Source organism: Oncorhynchus mykiss, chromosome 32, assembly GCF_013265735.2.
Source record: "Oncorhynchus mykiss isolate Arlee chromosome 32, USDA_OmykA_1.1, whole genome shotgun sequence".
NCBI classification, from domain to species: Eukaryota; Metazoa; Chordata; class Actinopteri; order Salmoniformes; family Salmonidae; genus Oncorhynchus; species Oncorhynchus mykiss.
Genome location: NC_050572.1, coordinates 31,437,215 through 31,453,698, shown reverse-complemented (window position 1 = coordinate 31,453,698; position 16,484 = coordinate 31,437,215). Strand labels below are relative to the sequence as shown.

The window sequence follows — 16,484 nt, the reverse complement described above, 5'->3', positions numbered from 1 at the left end:
ATACGTGCTAAGCAAGCGGGCTTGTCATTCTTGAAGCCACAGTCGGGGATGTCTTGGGGCGGGGCGCCCCCCGGCCACTGGACCTTCATGCCCGGCACTGGAACCAAGTCCTTCAGGGTGCTGTTGTAGACGGATACGATCTGGAGATACACAGGATAGATGGTTAGCCTAACTTTGGGTGTTGAATGAAAGTGCATGTCATTGCAGGTTTTGTAGCTGCTACACTGGAAGAGGACGAAGAACACAGCTACAGAGTGTGAGTGTGTATTTATGTGTGTGTTTGTGCCTAACCACCATTTTGCTAGAGGAGCAGTCAGTGCCTACCTGAAAGACCCCAGAGTCAAGATCGGTCATGTCCCACAAGGCAAAGTCAATCTCCCGATCGCCTTCTCCATCAATTTGAACCAAGCCAGTAACACCTGCCACAGAAGAGGAGAGAGAGAGAGAGAGAACAGAGGGATTAACACAAAGGATTCAGGTGCACAATCTGGGCGCAAGCTGTGCTTTTTCCTCATTGCTTTCAAGATTGAGAGATGGGCCCTTTGTTCAATCCCATTAGTTGATTTGGTTGCCCTTCACAAAATAAATGAACAAACTAGCCAGCTGGGTCCATATTGTGTAGCACCACCTGTTGCCAGTCCCTGTGTGTTGTTATATCCTGTCCCCCGCAGTAAAACAAACCAACAGGATGCAGAAAGTTAGCCTTGCCAAGTCACAAGTACAGATGTAGGATCTTCATTTGAGCCAGTTTGCTACAGCAGGAAAATGATCCCGCAGCAACAGGAAATGTGAATTATTATCTGGATTAGAAATTGACATTTTTGTAGGGATTGATACATTTTTCGTAAGGGAATATCAAACTTCAGAAACCTTTTTTAAACCTGAAATACACAACAAGTTTCAGATTTAAAATGAAGATCCTACACCTCAAGTCAAAATTTGAGGTAAATTAACAACTTCCGTACGCCGTCTTTAATGTTGTGGAGGGGGTAATGGGAAATAGGCGCGTGATGTAAAGCCCCTCTCTTGAATCAAGTCTTTGGTTAAATAATCCATACGGCACATTTATCAAGCTCGCTTATAAAAAAAACTTCACCTACACCGTGCACACTTGAGACGGACATGGTTTAAAATATCAATAGGGTTTAGGGGAAACCAAGGAAAACATATGAGTTGATTCAAACTCATGCCATCTCTTAGTTTGGCTCTTGGCCCTACAGTTGTAAGACCTAAAAAGTTAGCTTGTTACAAAAAAAAAAAAAAGAAACTTGTACTAGAAGATGTTATAGCACTGTGTTGCACATGCACTGCAGCAATAATTCTGCCAAATAAAGTGGCGTGAGCTGACTTTTAGTTTAGAGGTTTTTAGAACTTCACAGGCACCTAGGCATTTCCCATACTTCACCTCTTAGGCTTATTTGATCAATGACAGAGACACACAGTATCTGGAACCTGAACCTGCAACCTCACAGTGAAAAGCCTCCTAACCCAAACCTCCCACTTCTTCACACCACTGTGCTGGAAGAGTGTAGTAATAAAGTTTGGGAAAAAAAATCTCTCTCCTTCGGCACTCTCAAATTCCTCTATCTTCTTGAGCCAGAGTTGAACAGATTTGATTTGAGCCCATAGAAATAAGATCCCTGTAAGTGGTGCGTAACTGACTGCAGGAAGTCAGGCGAAGGAAAGCAGAAATGGGTAACAACTGGAGCACTTTAATAATGCAAAAACAAGCTGTACCCACAAGAACAAAATACGGGTAAAATAACCCGCCGCAAAACCAGTCAGAAGTGCACATGCACTTACAACAAACAATCTCACACAAAGACATGGGGGGGAACAGAGAGTTCAATACACGACAAGTAATGAGGGAATGTAAACCAGGTGTGGGAAAATAAGACAAAACAAATGGAAAATGAAAGGTGGATCGGCGATGGCTAGAAGCCCGGTGACGTCGACCGCAGAACGCCACCCGAACAAGGAGAGGAACCGACTTCGGCGGAAGTCGTGACAATCACTTTATTATGTTATATGTACTACTTCTATGATTGAGTCTCTACCTTGCTCAACGCCATCAGAAATGAATCATTGCATAATCATATTTCATTTCATACATTTATGTATCTCTGTGTCCAACATGCTGCCTCCTACATGTTCTACTGCTCTGACCTCAGATCAGATATGCAAGGTATCATACAGTGGCTGTCCCTGACCTGAGTCTATAAGGCTCATAGTTGACTGAGGTAGTACAGCTCACTCTACCAAATTACTGCTTATATATTACAAGATCTCTAAGGTTAACAGGGTGAATCACGGATGGAATGCATTTATATAACGTATAACGTTATAGGCCTAGGTCTCAAAGTACTTTACATTGTATGGGGGTTAGTCATCGTATAATTCATCTGCGTTCCTATTTCCAAAGGTATTTGGCACAGATGGCTATGGTTCTTTCAAAGTCATCATTTCAACAGACACAGTCTATTCTGACATACATATGACAGACCCCCAAGGACATAATGTACAGTAAACGCGTTCCCTAAAAAGGATCTAATTTGTTTCTACAATACATGATGTCCATCTATAAGGAATCATGATGATACTGGCAATTTATGGCTTCTCAATGTCAAACTATATAGGCGAGGTCAGTACAGGTGCATCTAAGCTGGGACCGAGAGACTGAAAAACAGCTTCTATCTCAAGGTCATCAGACTGCTAAACAGCAATCACTAACTCAGAGAGGCTGCTGCCTACATTGAGACCCAATCACTGGCCACTTTAATAAATGAATCACTCGTCACTTTAAACAATGCCACTCTAAATAATGCCACTTTAATAATGCTTACATATCTTACATTACTCATATCACATGTATATACTGTATTTTATACCATCTATTGCACCTTCTATTGCACCTTGCCTATGCCGCTCAGCCATCGCTCATCCATATACTTACAGGTACATTATCTCATTCCCCATTTATATTTGTGTGTATTAGGTAGTTGTTGGGGAATTGTTAGATTACTTGTTAGATATTACTGCACTGTCAGAACTAGAAGCACAAGCATTTCGCTACACTCGCATTAACATCTGCTAACTACGTGATTTGATTTGAGCAGCTACCCAACTTCGAATCTCCAGGACAGATATCTATCACTTGTAAATCTGACTAAAACCGTTTTGAATAGTTGTGAAATGTATCCCTCCGCTCCCTGCCTTGAAGTAATTATCACTAATCGTACACAACTGGAAAGGTGAAAGCAAGGGTTCCACTACATAATTGAACCTAGTCCAAAAATGTCAGATCTAGGATTACTTCAAAGAAGGAAGAAAGGAAGGAAGAAGGGAAGGACTGAAGGAAGGAAGGATGCATTTGAAAAGTATTCTAGCAGGGCCCTGTCTAAATGTAAAATATAATCGCTCTTTCTTTCTCCACAAAAAAGGGAATCATCTTTCGTCTCTTCGCCAGGTGGTTAAACTGTCCTTGTTCTAAAATCTACATCCATTGTGTTGTAAAATACCCGGCTAATTAGCGTGGGAGTAAAAAGCACAGTGGCAGCAGCGCTCATCTCTGACAAGACTAATCGTGGTAGCAGTGGCATGTGCTTTCAACTTGACGGGTGAACAGGGGAGTGGTCGAGGGGTGCATTGAAAACAGAACTGTAATTAAAGCAAGTAAAGCGCGTGTGTGTGTGTGTGTGTGTGTGTGTGTGTGTGTGTGTGTGTGTGTTTATAGAGAGAGAGAGAGAGGAAGAGAAGCAGATCTCGTCTGACATGTTTTCCCAGCTCTTAGACAGGCAGAACCTGAGGAGGGTCATGCACCACCACAAAAAAGAAAGAAGAGAATTTGCATTTAACTGAATGATAACAGTGATGCTGCTTTTAATTTCACACAGGGTGATTTGACAAAAACAAGATAAAAAAAGCGTTCTTTCTGGCTTTCAGTCTCATATGTTGAAAAAACACACACACATCAACCCCTGGTCCATTAGTCATTGTAATAGGAGCTCCTCTGTGTAGAAGCTGAAACTCAATGCTCTGGCCCCTGGTGCCTGTGCTGCTCCATTGGCAGGACAAGTCCTAACTGAACACTGTCATTCACTTCACAGGACCACTCTGCCTCATTCTCCCTCTATTTTTGCTATGTACAGTAAGGTTAATAGTATAAAATAATATCATTTGTAAACAAATCTGAGCATTCAATATAGCACAGCATTTGGATTATTTATTAAACAGTGTTTTTTTTTATTTTTATCAAGGGTGCCAATAAATGTTGACCTGACCTCTTTACTGTATCTTTTAATTCCCTTCACTATTTTCCTATTTCTGTGTCGTTCAATGTTGTTTTCATCTCTCTCACCTCTCCTTCCCCTCTCTGCTCCACTCCCCATCTTATTTACCCACTCGTTCTAAAAGCACTCTATCAACCTTTTCTCTTCTCCTCTCTTTCCCTCTCTCCTTCTTTCCACATCTCTCCTTTCCCTCTCTGTAACCACCTCAGTCCATCACCCTACCTTCTCCTCTGTCCAGCTCTCCTCTTCCCATCTCCTCTATCCATCTCTCCTCTTCCCTTCTCTTCTATCCATCTCTCCTCTTCCCTTCTCTATCCATCTCTCCTCTTCCCATCTCATCCACACTTTCGTAACCTCCTCCAATCTCTCCATCTATCTGTTGCCAATCTGCCTGAGTTGCCAGGCTCAGTGGATTTCAGTATCTCTATAAGAGACCTGGTTAACCCATTGTGGTGATTACATAGCCCAATCCACTAACAGCTCCCTCTCCTCCACCAATCTGTCCCTTTGTGATGAGAGCAGAGCACTCTACCCATCTGTCACTTGCTGCTCAGGTCAATGAAGAAGTACCTGTCTTACCCCTGTTCTTTGAAACCTCCATTAATCGAGTCCCTTTCAGCGTAGGTCCCTCTTGTTAATATAGCTTATTCATGCCGTACTCATGTTTTATTCATGCCTTATTAATATATTATAAATGATTAATAAATGGCAAAGGAAGGTCACTCGATAACGAGCTAAGTTGACATTTCCTTTGTAATTTTCACTGTGAAGATGCGTGTTTGCATTAGAAATGTCAATTATGAAGGCCATCTCTCACATATTTTAATTCAATTCACAAGCCTTTCTTTTCCCTGTATGTTTAAAAGCAATACATTCCAATGTAGTGGCATCTTCCATGTCACATTGAAACAATCAGCAAGGAAACACATAGGAACCCACGGCTGTTAGACAACCCAAAACATGCATGTCTCAATCTAACGGGGGCCTCTTATAATGGTCAACACAGAAGAAACCAGCCAAGAAGTCACAGAGGAACGTCAACCACTGCTCAATGATCAACCACACAAATATGACCACATATGGATTCATCATGCAATAATACAGGCTTTCCCTTACGATATGCAACAGTGCCGCCCCGTATCGTCACCGAGGGGGTTGTGGGTAACTGAAGAGCTATGAGAAGAGGCTTGTGGAGTTCAGAGTGTGGGCTGTGGGAATAGGAGAGAGCGAGTGATCCCACTCGCAGGTTGGGATTAGGAAAAGACGAAAGATGGAAATCACAAGAGAACAACATCAACCTCCAGCCTCCATGGACCCCCACTGGGTAGATGCCTTCCTATCTCTGAGGTGATTGGTTGACGAGGCTTAATTTATGGAGTAAAGAGGGGGATTTTTTTGGTTGAGCGTCTTTTGCTTCAGGAGCTAGTGGGTCCTGATTTCTGTCGATAAGAGTTGAACAGATGTAGGACCTTAATTTGATCACTCTTTTGTTGCTGAGAATTTCCCTGCATAGCAGGACATGCAAACGTAGTGTATTGAGGTTTAAAAAGGCTTCCAGTTTGTATTTTCAACTTAATTCATTTTTATCAACCCCTACAAAAAATGTCCAATAATTATAATCCACATAAAAATGCACATTTCCTGTTCCTGCAGGATCATTTTCGTGCTGTAGAAAACGGTCTCAAATTACGATTCTACATCTGTATGTGCTCAATCGATACAACTCCTCTAAAAATGTACTCTCAGAATGATTCAAGGATGTGGTATTGTACAGTGTAAGGCAGAGTGGTTGATTTTCAACAGATTTATTGACATTTTGTAGTTCTGGATGTTTCTTGGCACCCATTTAGCTGGGTAAAATCATATCTTGAAAGACAATAATGTCCTTGTTTTTCTCAAGAGCCCTGAGCTTTCAGAGTGTGTATTATTTAACTGCTCATTGAAGTACAGAGGCCATGGAGCCACTATGTGCATCAGGTAAAGGTGTATTGTGAGCTTTGATGTGGTAGGTGGTTATTTGGTTGGAATATATTACATGATACTATTAAACTAATTTAAGGTAATCATCTAAATAACTACCATCAGATAACTGGGATTGTGCCTTTCATTTCCAGTCTCGCCTATTATTGTCATTTTGGTTCAGTCATTGAGATTTCTCCACGTAGGGGATTCAAATGTAAGATTTGTTTATTCATTAATCATCCAAGCTAGCCTGTCTGTTTGTGTTTGTATGTGTGTATTTCAGGCCTTCTATTTCTATCTATATTACACTGAACAAAAATCTAAACGTTACAGTTCATATAAGGAAATCAGTCAATTGATATATATATTCATTAGGCCCTAATCTATGGATCATTTATTTTTTGTCGGGAGAGGTGTCATGCATCCTACGAAACATGACCTGTCAAACCGTGCTTCTCAACACACTGCCCGCTTAACCTGGAAGCCAGCCGAACCAATGTGTCGGAGGAAACACTGTTTAACTGACGACCGAAGTCAGCTTGCAGGCGCCCAGCCACAAGGAGTCGCTAAAGCACGATGAGCTAAGTAAAGCCCCCCCCGGCCAAACCCTCCCCTTACCCGGACGACGCCTGGCCAGTTGTGTGGGACTCCCGGTCACAGTCAGTTGTGACATAGCCTGGGATCGAACTCGGGTCTGTAGTGACGCTTCAAGCACAGCGATGCAGTGCCGTAGACTGCTGCTCCACTTGGGAGGCCCTCTAATCTATGGATTTCACATCACTGGGAATACAGATACAGTGCCTTGCGAAAGTATTCGGCCCCCTTGAACTTTGCGACCCTTTGCCACATTTCAGGCTTCAAACATAAAGATATAAAACTGCATTTTTTTGTGAAGAATCAACAACAAGTGGGACACAATCATGAAGTGGAACGACATTTATTGGATATTTCAAACTTTTTTAACAAATCAAAAATTGAAAAATTGGGCGTGCAAAATTATTCAGCCCCTTTACTTTCAGTGCAGCAAACTCTCTCCAGAAGTTCAGTGAGGATCTCTGAATGATCCAATGTTGACCTAAATGACTAATGATGATAAATACAATCCACCTGTGTGTAATCAAGTCTCCGTATAAATGCACCTGCACTGTGATAGTCTCAGAGGTCCGTTAAAATCGCAGAGAGCATCATGAAGAACAAGGAACACACCAGGCAGGTCCGAGATACTGTTGTGAAGAAGTTTAAAGCCGGATTTGGATACAAAAATATCTCCCAAGCTTTAAACATCCCAAGGAGCACTGTGCAAGCGATAATATTGAAATGGAAGGAGTATCAGACCACTGCAAATCTACCAAGACCTGGCCGTCCCTCTAAACTTTCAGCTCATACAAGGAGAAGACTGATCAGAGATGCAGCCAAGAGGCCCATGATCACTCTGGATGAACTGCAGAGATCTACAGCTGAGGTGGGAGACTCTGTCCATAGGACAACAATCAGTCGTATATTGCACAAATCTGGCCTTTATGGAAGAGTGGCAAGAAGAAAGACATTTCTTAAAGATATCCATAAAAAGTGTCGTTTAAAGTTTGCCACAGGCCACCTGGGAGACACACCAAACATGTGGAAGAAAGTGCTCTGGTCAGATGAAACCAAAATTGAACTTTTTGGCAACAATGCAAAACGTTATGTTTGGCGTAAAAGCAACACAGCTGAACACACCATCCCCACTGTCAAACATGGTGGTGGCAGCATCATGGTTTGGGCCTGCTTTTCTTCAGCAGGAACAGGGAAGATGGTTAAAATTGATGGGAAGATGGATGGAGCCAAATACAGGACCATTCTGGAAGAAAACCTGATGGAGTCTGCAAAAGACCTGAGACTTGGACAGAGATTTGTCTTCCAACAAGACAATGATCCAAAACATAAAGCAAAATCTACAATGGAATGGTTCAAAAATAAACATATCCAGGTGTTAGAATGGCCAAGTCAAAGTCCAGACCTGAATCCAATCGAGAATCTGTGGAAAGAACTGAAAACTGCTGTTCACAAATGCTCTCCATCCAACCTCACTGAGCTCGAGCTGTTTTGCAAGGAGGAATGGGAAAAAATTTCAGTCTCTCGATGTGCAAAACTGATAGAGACATACCCCAAGCGACTTACAGCTGTAATCGCAGCAAAAGGTGGCGCTACAAAGTATTAACTTAAGGGGGCTGAATAATTTTGCACGCCCAATTTTTCAGTTTTTGATTTGTTAAAAAAGTTTGAAATAGCCAATAAATGTCGTTCCACTTCATGATTGTGTCCCACTTGTTGATTCTTCACAAAAAAATACAGTTTTATATCTTTATGTTTGAAGCCTGAAATGTGGCAAAAGGTCGCAAAGTTCAAGGGGGCCGAATACTTTCGCAAGGCACTGTATGCATATGTTGGTCACAAATACCTTTTTTTTTAAAAAGTAAGGGCGTGGATCAGAAAACCAGTCAGTATCTGGTGTGATCACCATTTGTGTCATGTAGTGAGACATCTCCTTCACATATCTTGATCAGGCTGTTGATTGTTGTCCCACTCCTCTTCAATGGCTATGCGAAGCTGCTGGATATTGGCGGGAACTGGAACACACTGTCGTACACGTCGATCCAGAGCATCCCAAACATTTTCAATGGATGACATGTCTGGTGAGTATGCAGGCCATGGAAGAACTGGGCCATTTTCAGCTTCAAGGAATTGTGTACAGATCCTTGCAACATGGGGCCATGCATTATCATGCTGAAACATGAGGTGATGGCAGCGGAAGAATGGCACAACAACGGACCTCAGGATCTCATCACAGTATCTCTGTGCATCAAATTGCTATTGATAAAATGCAATTGTGTTTGTAGTCTGTAACTTATGCCTACTCATACCATAACCACACCGACACCATGGGCACTCGACGCCATACGTCTGCTATCTGCCCGGTACAGTTGAAACTGGGATTCATCTGTGAAGAGGACACTTCTCCAACATGCCAGTGGCCATCGAAGGTGAGCATTTGCCCACTGAATTTGGTCAAGACGCCGAACAGCAGTCAGGTCAAGACCCTGGTGAGGATGACAAGCACGCAAATGAGCTTCCCTAAGATGGTTTCTGACTGTTGAGAATTTCTTTGGTTGTGGAAACCCACAGTTCCATCAGCTATCCGGGGTGATGGTCTCAGACGATCCCGCAGGTAAAGAAGCCGGATGTGGTGGTCCTGACTGGTGTGGTTTTATTTATTTAATCTTTATTTAACCTTTATTTAACTAAGCAAGTCAGTTAAGAACAAATTCTTATTTACAATGACGGTCTACCAAAAGGTCTCCTGTGGGGACGGAGGCCCGGGATTAAATAAATACAATATAAATATAGGACAAAACACACATCACAACAAGGGAGACAACACTACACTACATAAAGAGATACCTAAGACAACAACATAACAGCAAAACATAACACAGCATGCTAGCAACACAACACAACAACAACATGGTAGCAGCACAACATGGTAGCGTCACAAATACATGGTACAAACATTATTGGGCAAGGTCATCAGCACAAAGGTCAAGTAGGTAGAGACAACAATAACGTGGTTACATGTGGTCTGCGGTTGTGAGGCCAGTTGGATGTACTGCCAAATTCTCTAAAACAACGTTGGAGGTGGCTTATGTTGAAATGAACATTCAATTCTCTGGCAACAGCTCTGGTAGACTTTCCTGCAGTCAGCATGCCAATTGCACACTCCCTCAAAAATGATCAGGCTGTTTAATTAGTTTCTTGATCCCTCACACCCGTCAGGTGGATGGATTATCCTGGCAAAGGAGAAAGGCTCACTAACAGGGATGTAAACAAATTTGTGCACAGAATTTGAGAGAAAAAAGCTTTTTGTCGACTTAATTTTTGGGGGATCTTTTATTTCAGTTCATGAAACATTGGTCCAACACTTTACATGTTGCGTTTATATTTTTGTTCAGTATAGAAGTGCTTTGTCAATTAGGCCCCCGGCGCTGAATGGACTATATTTACTGCTGATTACTACTGATTAGAGCCCTAATGAAATTCTGCACTGGTTGATGTCACACGTCAGGAAAAGGAGGGAAGGCAGACTGGCAATGATTAGTAGCAAGAGCGATTATCACACTGTTGACGTGTCAGTGTTACTCCAGTCCCAATCATTCCAATGCTTCTTCGGTGGTTGTAACAAGAACAGGCAATCTGATCATCAAAACATTTATGTTTGTGTCCTGTACAAATATAAAGGTTTACAGGTTTATGACACTAAAATATTAGTCCAACTCAAAATCAACAGTGTGATAGAAACATCGATCCAGATGCGAGGGAAAAGTACAGTGCCACCAGCAGCAAGGGACTTTCTCCCATTCAAAATACAACTCATACCAGCTGTCCTATACCGTAATAAAACCATTAAGTATATTACCATATATAAAACATTTGTCCAATCAACATTGTGTGAAATCCAAAACAGAAGTACCACCAGTGCCTGGAAACCAACCACAGAAAAGAGGGACTCCACTTTCTCTTATTCAAAACATATGGGTGCTTCCCAAATGGCCCATAGGGCTCTGGTCAAAAGTAGTGCACTGTATAGGGAATAGGTGCCATTTGGAAGCACACATGGACACAGGAAGTGTGTCCATCAAGGGAATTGACAGGCTGGGCCCAGCTGCAGCTGGCAGCTAATCTAATCAGTGAGAGGAGAGATGGGGAAAAACAGGGGAGAGGGTATTCATTCAGGGGAGAGGGTATTCATTCAGGGGAAAGGGTATTCATTCAGGGGAGAGGGTATTCATTCAGGTGAGAGGGTATTCATTCAGGGGAGAGGGTTTTAATTCAGGGGAGAGGGTTTTAATTCAGGGGAGAGGGTATTCATTCAGGGGAGAGGGTATTCATTCAGGGGAGAGGGTATTCATTCAGGGGAGAGGGCCATAATTCAAAGAGGTACTTACATTTAACAATTGGGAGCTGGAAAGATCTTCTAATTCCCAAAACAGATTTTTTGGTCAATCAAAACAACTTTTATGAGAGAAAAATAAAAAGATAGAAAGAGACAAAGAGAGAGGGAGCATGCGACAGAGAGAGAGAGGACACTGAAAAATGAAGAGAGAGGGAGAAGGGGGACTGAGAGAGAGAGAAACCAACAGTCATCAAAGAGCTACCTGCAATTTTGAGGCTCCCGAGTGGCACAGCGGTCTAAGACACTGCATCTCAGTGCTAGTGGCGTCACTACAGACACCCTGGTTTGATTCCAGGCTGTATCACAACCTGCCGTGATTGGGAGTCCCATAGAGTGGCGCACTATTGGCCCAGCGTCGTCTGGGTTTCGCCGTCATTGTAAATAAGAATGCGTTCTTAATTGACTTGCCTAGTCCTATGAAGGTTACATTTCATATATTTTTTGTTTAAATGAACCCCTATGCAAAGAAGACTTCACTTAGGCCTTCATGACAAACTCCCTCCTCCAGGTAGTCCAGATGGGTGAAAAGGCTCAGTAGCACACAGGTCAGCACAGTGGGGGTGGACACACACACACACACACAGGTCAGTACAGTGGGGATAGAGGTACACAGGGAAGCAGGCTGACCTCAGTGTAACAGGAGGCCATGATGATTCAGTAGTCAGCAGCACACCACAGAGCTCACATTACCCACAGGCAGCCTCTGGCAACATTATGGCTGTTTAGGGTTTAGCTCTACATCCCCCAGGGCTGAATAGATTGAATAACCATTTGTAACCAGACTTAATAAAACATAATACATAAGCGTCAAGGGCGATTTATCGAATCAATCCAGGGGTTGAACCGTTGTCAGGTTCTGAAGTCATGTGGACCTTGTGCAGTTTGTTTCACTTTGTTAGCAAAACTTTTGACACTTGCTCTCAATAGAAACGAACCACACTGGATCCAAAACAAACCCTGAAGTCAGCTGAACGATCACATTCTAAGCTGTGCTGCAATGAACTGCAACCGAATGTTTCCTTTTCTGAAGCACAACTCTACCGATGTGCACCTGTACACTATTTTACGTACACACAGGAGCCGTCATTCCACAACACAGTTTAGAACCATTTAGAACTTAGTAAAATAAATGGTTTTGGAGGTACAGTAAAACACACATTAGTCTGAGTAAATTGGTTAAGTAGTATAAAGGTGCAGAAACAGTCACATTGGACTGTCACTCCATTCCGAACAGACGCTCAAAGCCATGATCCACTGACCTCGGACCTGTTTGGTCATTGCTGAAGAAGATAGACGTCAGGCTCAGACCACTTAGAGTAATGTGACCTCTGACCGGCACTATCAAGATAATAATATCAGTTGGGGGGTGCTTATATTTGTCCTGTTACACACAAGTGTATAATATATTTTTGTTGTTGTTGCATATCCCAACCCTCCCCAAGACACCCGCAGGGAGTGGGGTCACAATTGTACAGTGCCCCTGGAACAATTAGGATTAAGTGCCTTGCTCAAATGGTACAGCGATAGGATTTATTTATTTATTTTTAGCTTGTTGGCTCCGGTATTCCATCCAGCAACCTTTCGGTTACTGGCCAATGCACTAACCTTGAGGCTACTTGATGCCCATAAGTTCAACCAATCAATTACTGAATGATCTACCCATGCAGTGTATGAGTTAGGAAGCGTATGAGTTCACCAAGTGACCTACTGCATGTAAATAACGCATATTCTGTCATTTTATTTACACAATTGACTAGCATATAAAACATCCATGATAGCTAAAGCAAACCAATAAGCATACGTTTGACTCAAATTAGCTAAGGAATACTTTATGTTAAGAACACCAAATAATTATACATATAGTGAGTCATATTGACCAAACTGGGATAAGAAGGGCACTATACCAACACAGCATGTGGCTATGACAGTCCAACACTGTACATTGTCCGTCAGAACTACAGTACAAGAATAATGACCAAGCGAAAGGCATAGACTGACATCAGGCGAGCGGCTGCCTTGGTTTCCCTTCCCACTCATAAGGGTGACTGGGCGACCAGCGTCCATTTTGTGCCGGTCAGGGTCAGCTGACACGGCTCTGGTGGTGTGATGATGTGTCTCTGCTCTTTGTCTAGACTGTCTTTTACAGTGCCTTCGGAAAGTATTCAGACCCCTTGACATTTTTCACATTTTGTTATGTTGTAGTCTTATTCTGAAATGGCTTTTTTTTTAATCCTCAGCAATCTACTCACAACACCCCACAATGACAAAGCGAAAACAGGTGCTTAGAAATGTTTGCTAATTTAAAAATAAAAATAGAAATACCTTATTTATATAAGTATTGGGGTGGCAGGTAGCTTAGTGGTTAGAACGTTGGGACAATAACCGAAAGGTTGGTGGCTCAAATCCACGAGCTGACATGGTAAAAATCTGTGGTTCTGCCCCTGAAAAAGCAGTTATCCCACTGTTCCTAGGCCGTCATTGTAAATAAGAATTGGTTCTTAATTTGACTTGCCTAGTTAAATAAAAGGTAAAAAATAAATAGAAATTCAGACATTTTGCTATCACTCAAAATTGTGTTCAGGTGCATCTGGTTTCCATTGATCATCCTTTATGTGTTTCTACAACTTGATTTGAGTCCACCTGTGGTAAATTTAATTGATTGGATATGATTTGGAAAGGCACACACCTGTCTATATAAGGTCCCACAGTTGACAGTGCAAGTCAGAGCAAAAACCAAGCAGTGAGGCCGAAGGAATTATCCGTAGAGCTCTGAGACAGGATTGTGTCGAGGCACAGACAATGCTGGAGTGGCTCAAGTCTCTGAATGTCCTTGAGTGGCCCAGCCAGAGCCAGGACTTGAACCCGATTGAACATCTAGGGAGAGACCCAAAAATAGCTGTGCAGCAACGATTCCCATCCAACCTGACTTAGCTTGAGAGGATCTGCAGAGAAGAATGGGAGAAACTCCTCAAATACAGGTGTGCCAAGGTTGTAGCGTCACCCCCAAGAGGACTCTAGGCTGTAATCCCTACCAAAAGTGTCAAAGTACTGAGTAAAGGGTCTGAATACTTACGTAAAATGTGATATTTCCATTTTTTCCATTTTTTATTAGCACAAATTTCACAAAAACTTTTGTTTTGTCATTATGGGGTAGTGTGTGTGGATTATGATGAGGGAGAAAAACAATTTAATCCATTTTACAATAAGGCTGTAACCGAACTACATGTGGGAAAAGTAAACGGGTCTGAATACTTTCTGATAATGAGGAAAGAAAGAAGAGGGGGAGAAAGGAGGGGGGAGACTGGGGTGTTTGAAGCAACGAAAGTCTAAAATACATGTTCAGGAGGTAATAGCAAAGTTAGAGAAAGTCTTCGGTTGGGGGTGGCGGGTCAGAGAGAGTGAGCCCACTGTGTAAAATTAGAAAGGAAAAGGAGAAGAAAGAAGGAGAAATAGAGTGTGGAGAGGGATGGATAGCAAAAAAAAACTTTGAAGAGACCTCAGAAGTCAGGGAGCATCAAGAAAGGGAAAGAGAGCTTAGAGCAGCAATCATCAATAGATTCAGCTGCAGGCTGAAATACAAATAATTTGTAGACTGCAAATTCAGCGCCAGAAGATATCATATTTGACCAAAACATAATAATTTCAAACCTTGCTTACATTTGTATACGGTCACATACACTGAGCATACTGTAACCAACATTGAGAACACCTTCCTAATATTGAGTTGCACACCCAGTTCTGCCCTCAGAACAGCCTTAATTTGTTTTCTTCATATCACTTGGAGGGCCAAATAAAAATATTGTGGGCCAAATTTTGGCCGGCGGGCCGCCAGTTGTGGAATCCTGGCTTCAAGAGACAGACCAAGGGAGAGAAGAAAGAATAAACAGATGGGGTAATGAAAAGAGAAGATAAACAAGACAAAGTAGCCAGACAGACCGTAAAAGTAAAGTAGAAAGATAGTAACAAGAGTACAAGATGAACAGGATAAAGAAGTTAGACAGGTAAAGGGGTAATAAAAAGAGGGTGAAATAAACCACAAAATCGAGAGCATGGACAGAATGAGACCAATTTAAAAGGACACAGGAGTTTTGAGGAGGGGAAAAATGAAGGCAACATTTTGTATAATGATGTCATTATCTAGTTGAAAACAAGCTTCGTGGTTGTAGAGACGTCAGATTATTGTGTGAACCATGTCGAGACGGCTTTTTTCATGACGTCATCCAGACGTTACAGTTACTTAAATACATTATTCTGGTCAGATTACCAGATTACAACCAGTGAAAGATGTATTTTTCTGATCACTAAAAAGATGTCTAGAAAACGTCCTTCTATAACTAGTAAACGACCTGAACGTGACGTCCCAAAACACTCCATAATAACTTTACCGCCACCAGCACACTGGGTAGGACTAGCAACAAGACAGAGACAAAGTGTGAGGGTAAAACTGATTTCAGAGGGGAGGGTGCTGCTCTGCTGTGCTGTTCTCTGTATGACGGAGGCAGATCGGGACCCAGATGGGAGAGATAAACAGGACACTCTGTTTCCCCTTTATTAGATTCCCTCCCATTTATTATTGAGGTCCTGCAGCGCCGTGTGTCCTGACAGAACCCACACGGGTGTTTTGCAGGACTGGACTGGACTGGACAGAGGGGGGGGGGGGGGGGGGGGGATATGCAACGCATGGATACTCCCTCCACTGACTGACTCACTGAGGTGTGGACTTACTGTATGTATCCTCATCACGCGCACACACACACACACGCGCGCATTTCTCTAGTCACGCACACACATATGCATATCAGCATGAGCATAAACACACATTCCAGTGTCTGTGTGCTGTCTGGTCGGAGTTCACCTCTACCCTCTACGTATTATCTCTCTCATGTCCCAGTGTGTTTACTTCCATCTGCCGACACATGAAGACAACCCAGCAGGACAACCTAGTTCAGCAGAACTGAGCCAAATTCCTCCCATAGGCCATTACTCCGACACATCATTTCAAGTAATTGAAACTACAGTACATTGCTCCTGGGAAAAGGTAACATTCCTGATAAAAAAAAAAAAACTTCATCATCTTTGTGCTCATTAGGGTAACTTGAGCTCTTCAGGACATCAGCACTTGGTAGGATGATCTTTTGGAGGGGTTTCAGCATAACAGCAGAAATGTCTAATTCAAAGGAATGAAAATGATTATGGTCATTGCTTGCTTTATCTACAGGGGTGGTGAATATGATTGTATTTTGTTG

The 16,484-nt window shown here is 42.4% G+C and overlaps 1 protein-coding gene across 3 annotated transcripts in view; it reads right to left on the bottom strand.

Annotated features, from left to right (window-relative positions):
* Positions 1–16,484, bottom strand: part of LOC110488277 (atrial natriuretic peptide receptor 1) — a 115,024-nt gene that overhangs the window by 32,036 nt on the left and 66,504 nt on the right. For all 3 annotated transcript variants that reach the window (XM_021560440.2, XM_021560441.2, XM_036970964.1), the window contains 2 exons: positions 325–419; positions 5–140 (listed from right to left, as the gene is read on the bottom strand). In XM_021560440.2, coding sequence (XP_021416115.1) covers positions 5–140; positions 325–419 — 231 coding nt within the window. The remainder of the gene's footprint in view (positions 1–4; positions 141–324; positions 420–16,484) is intronic.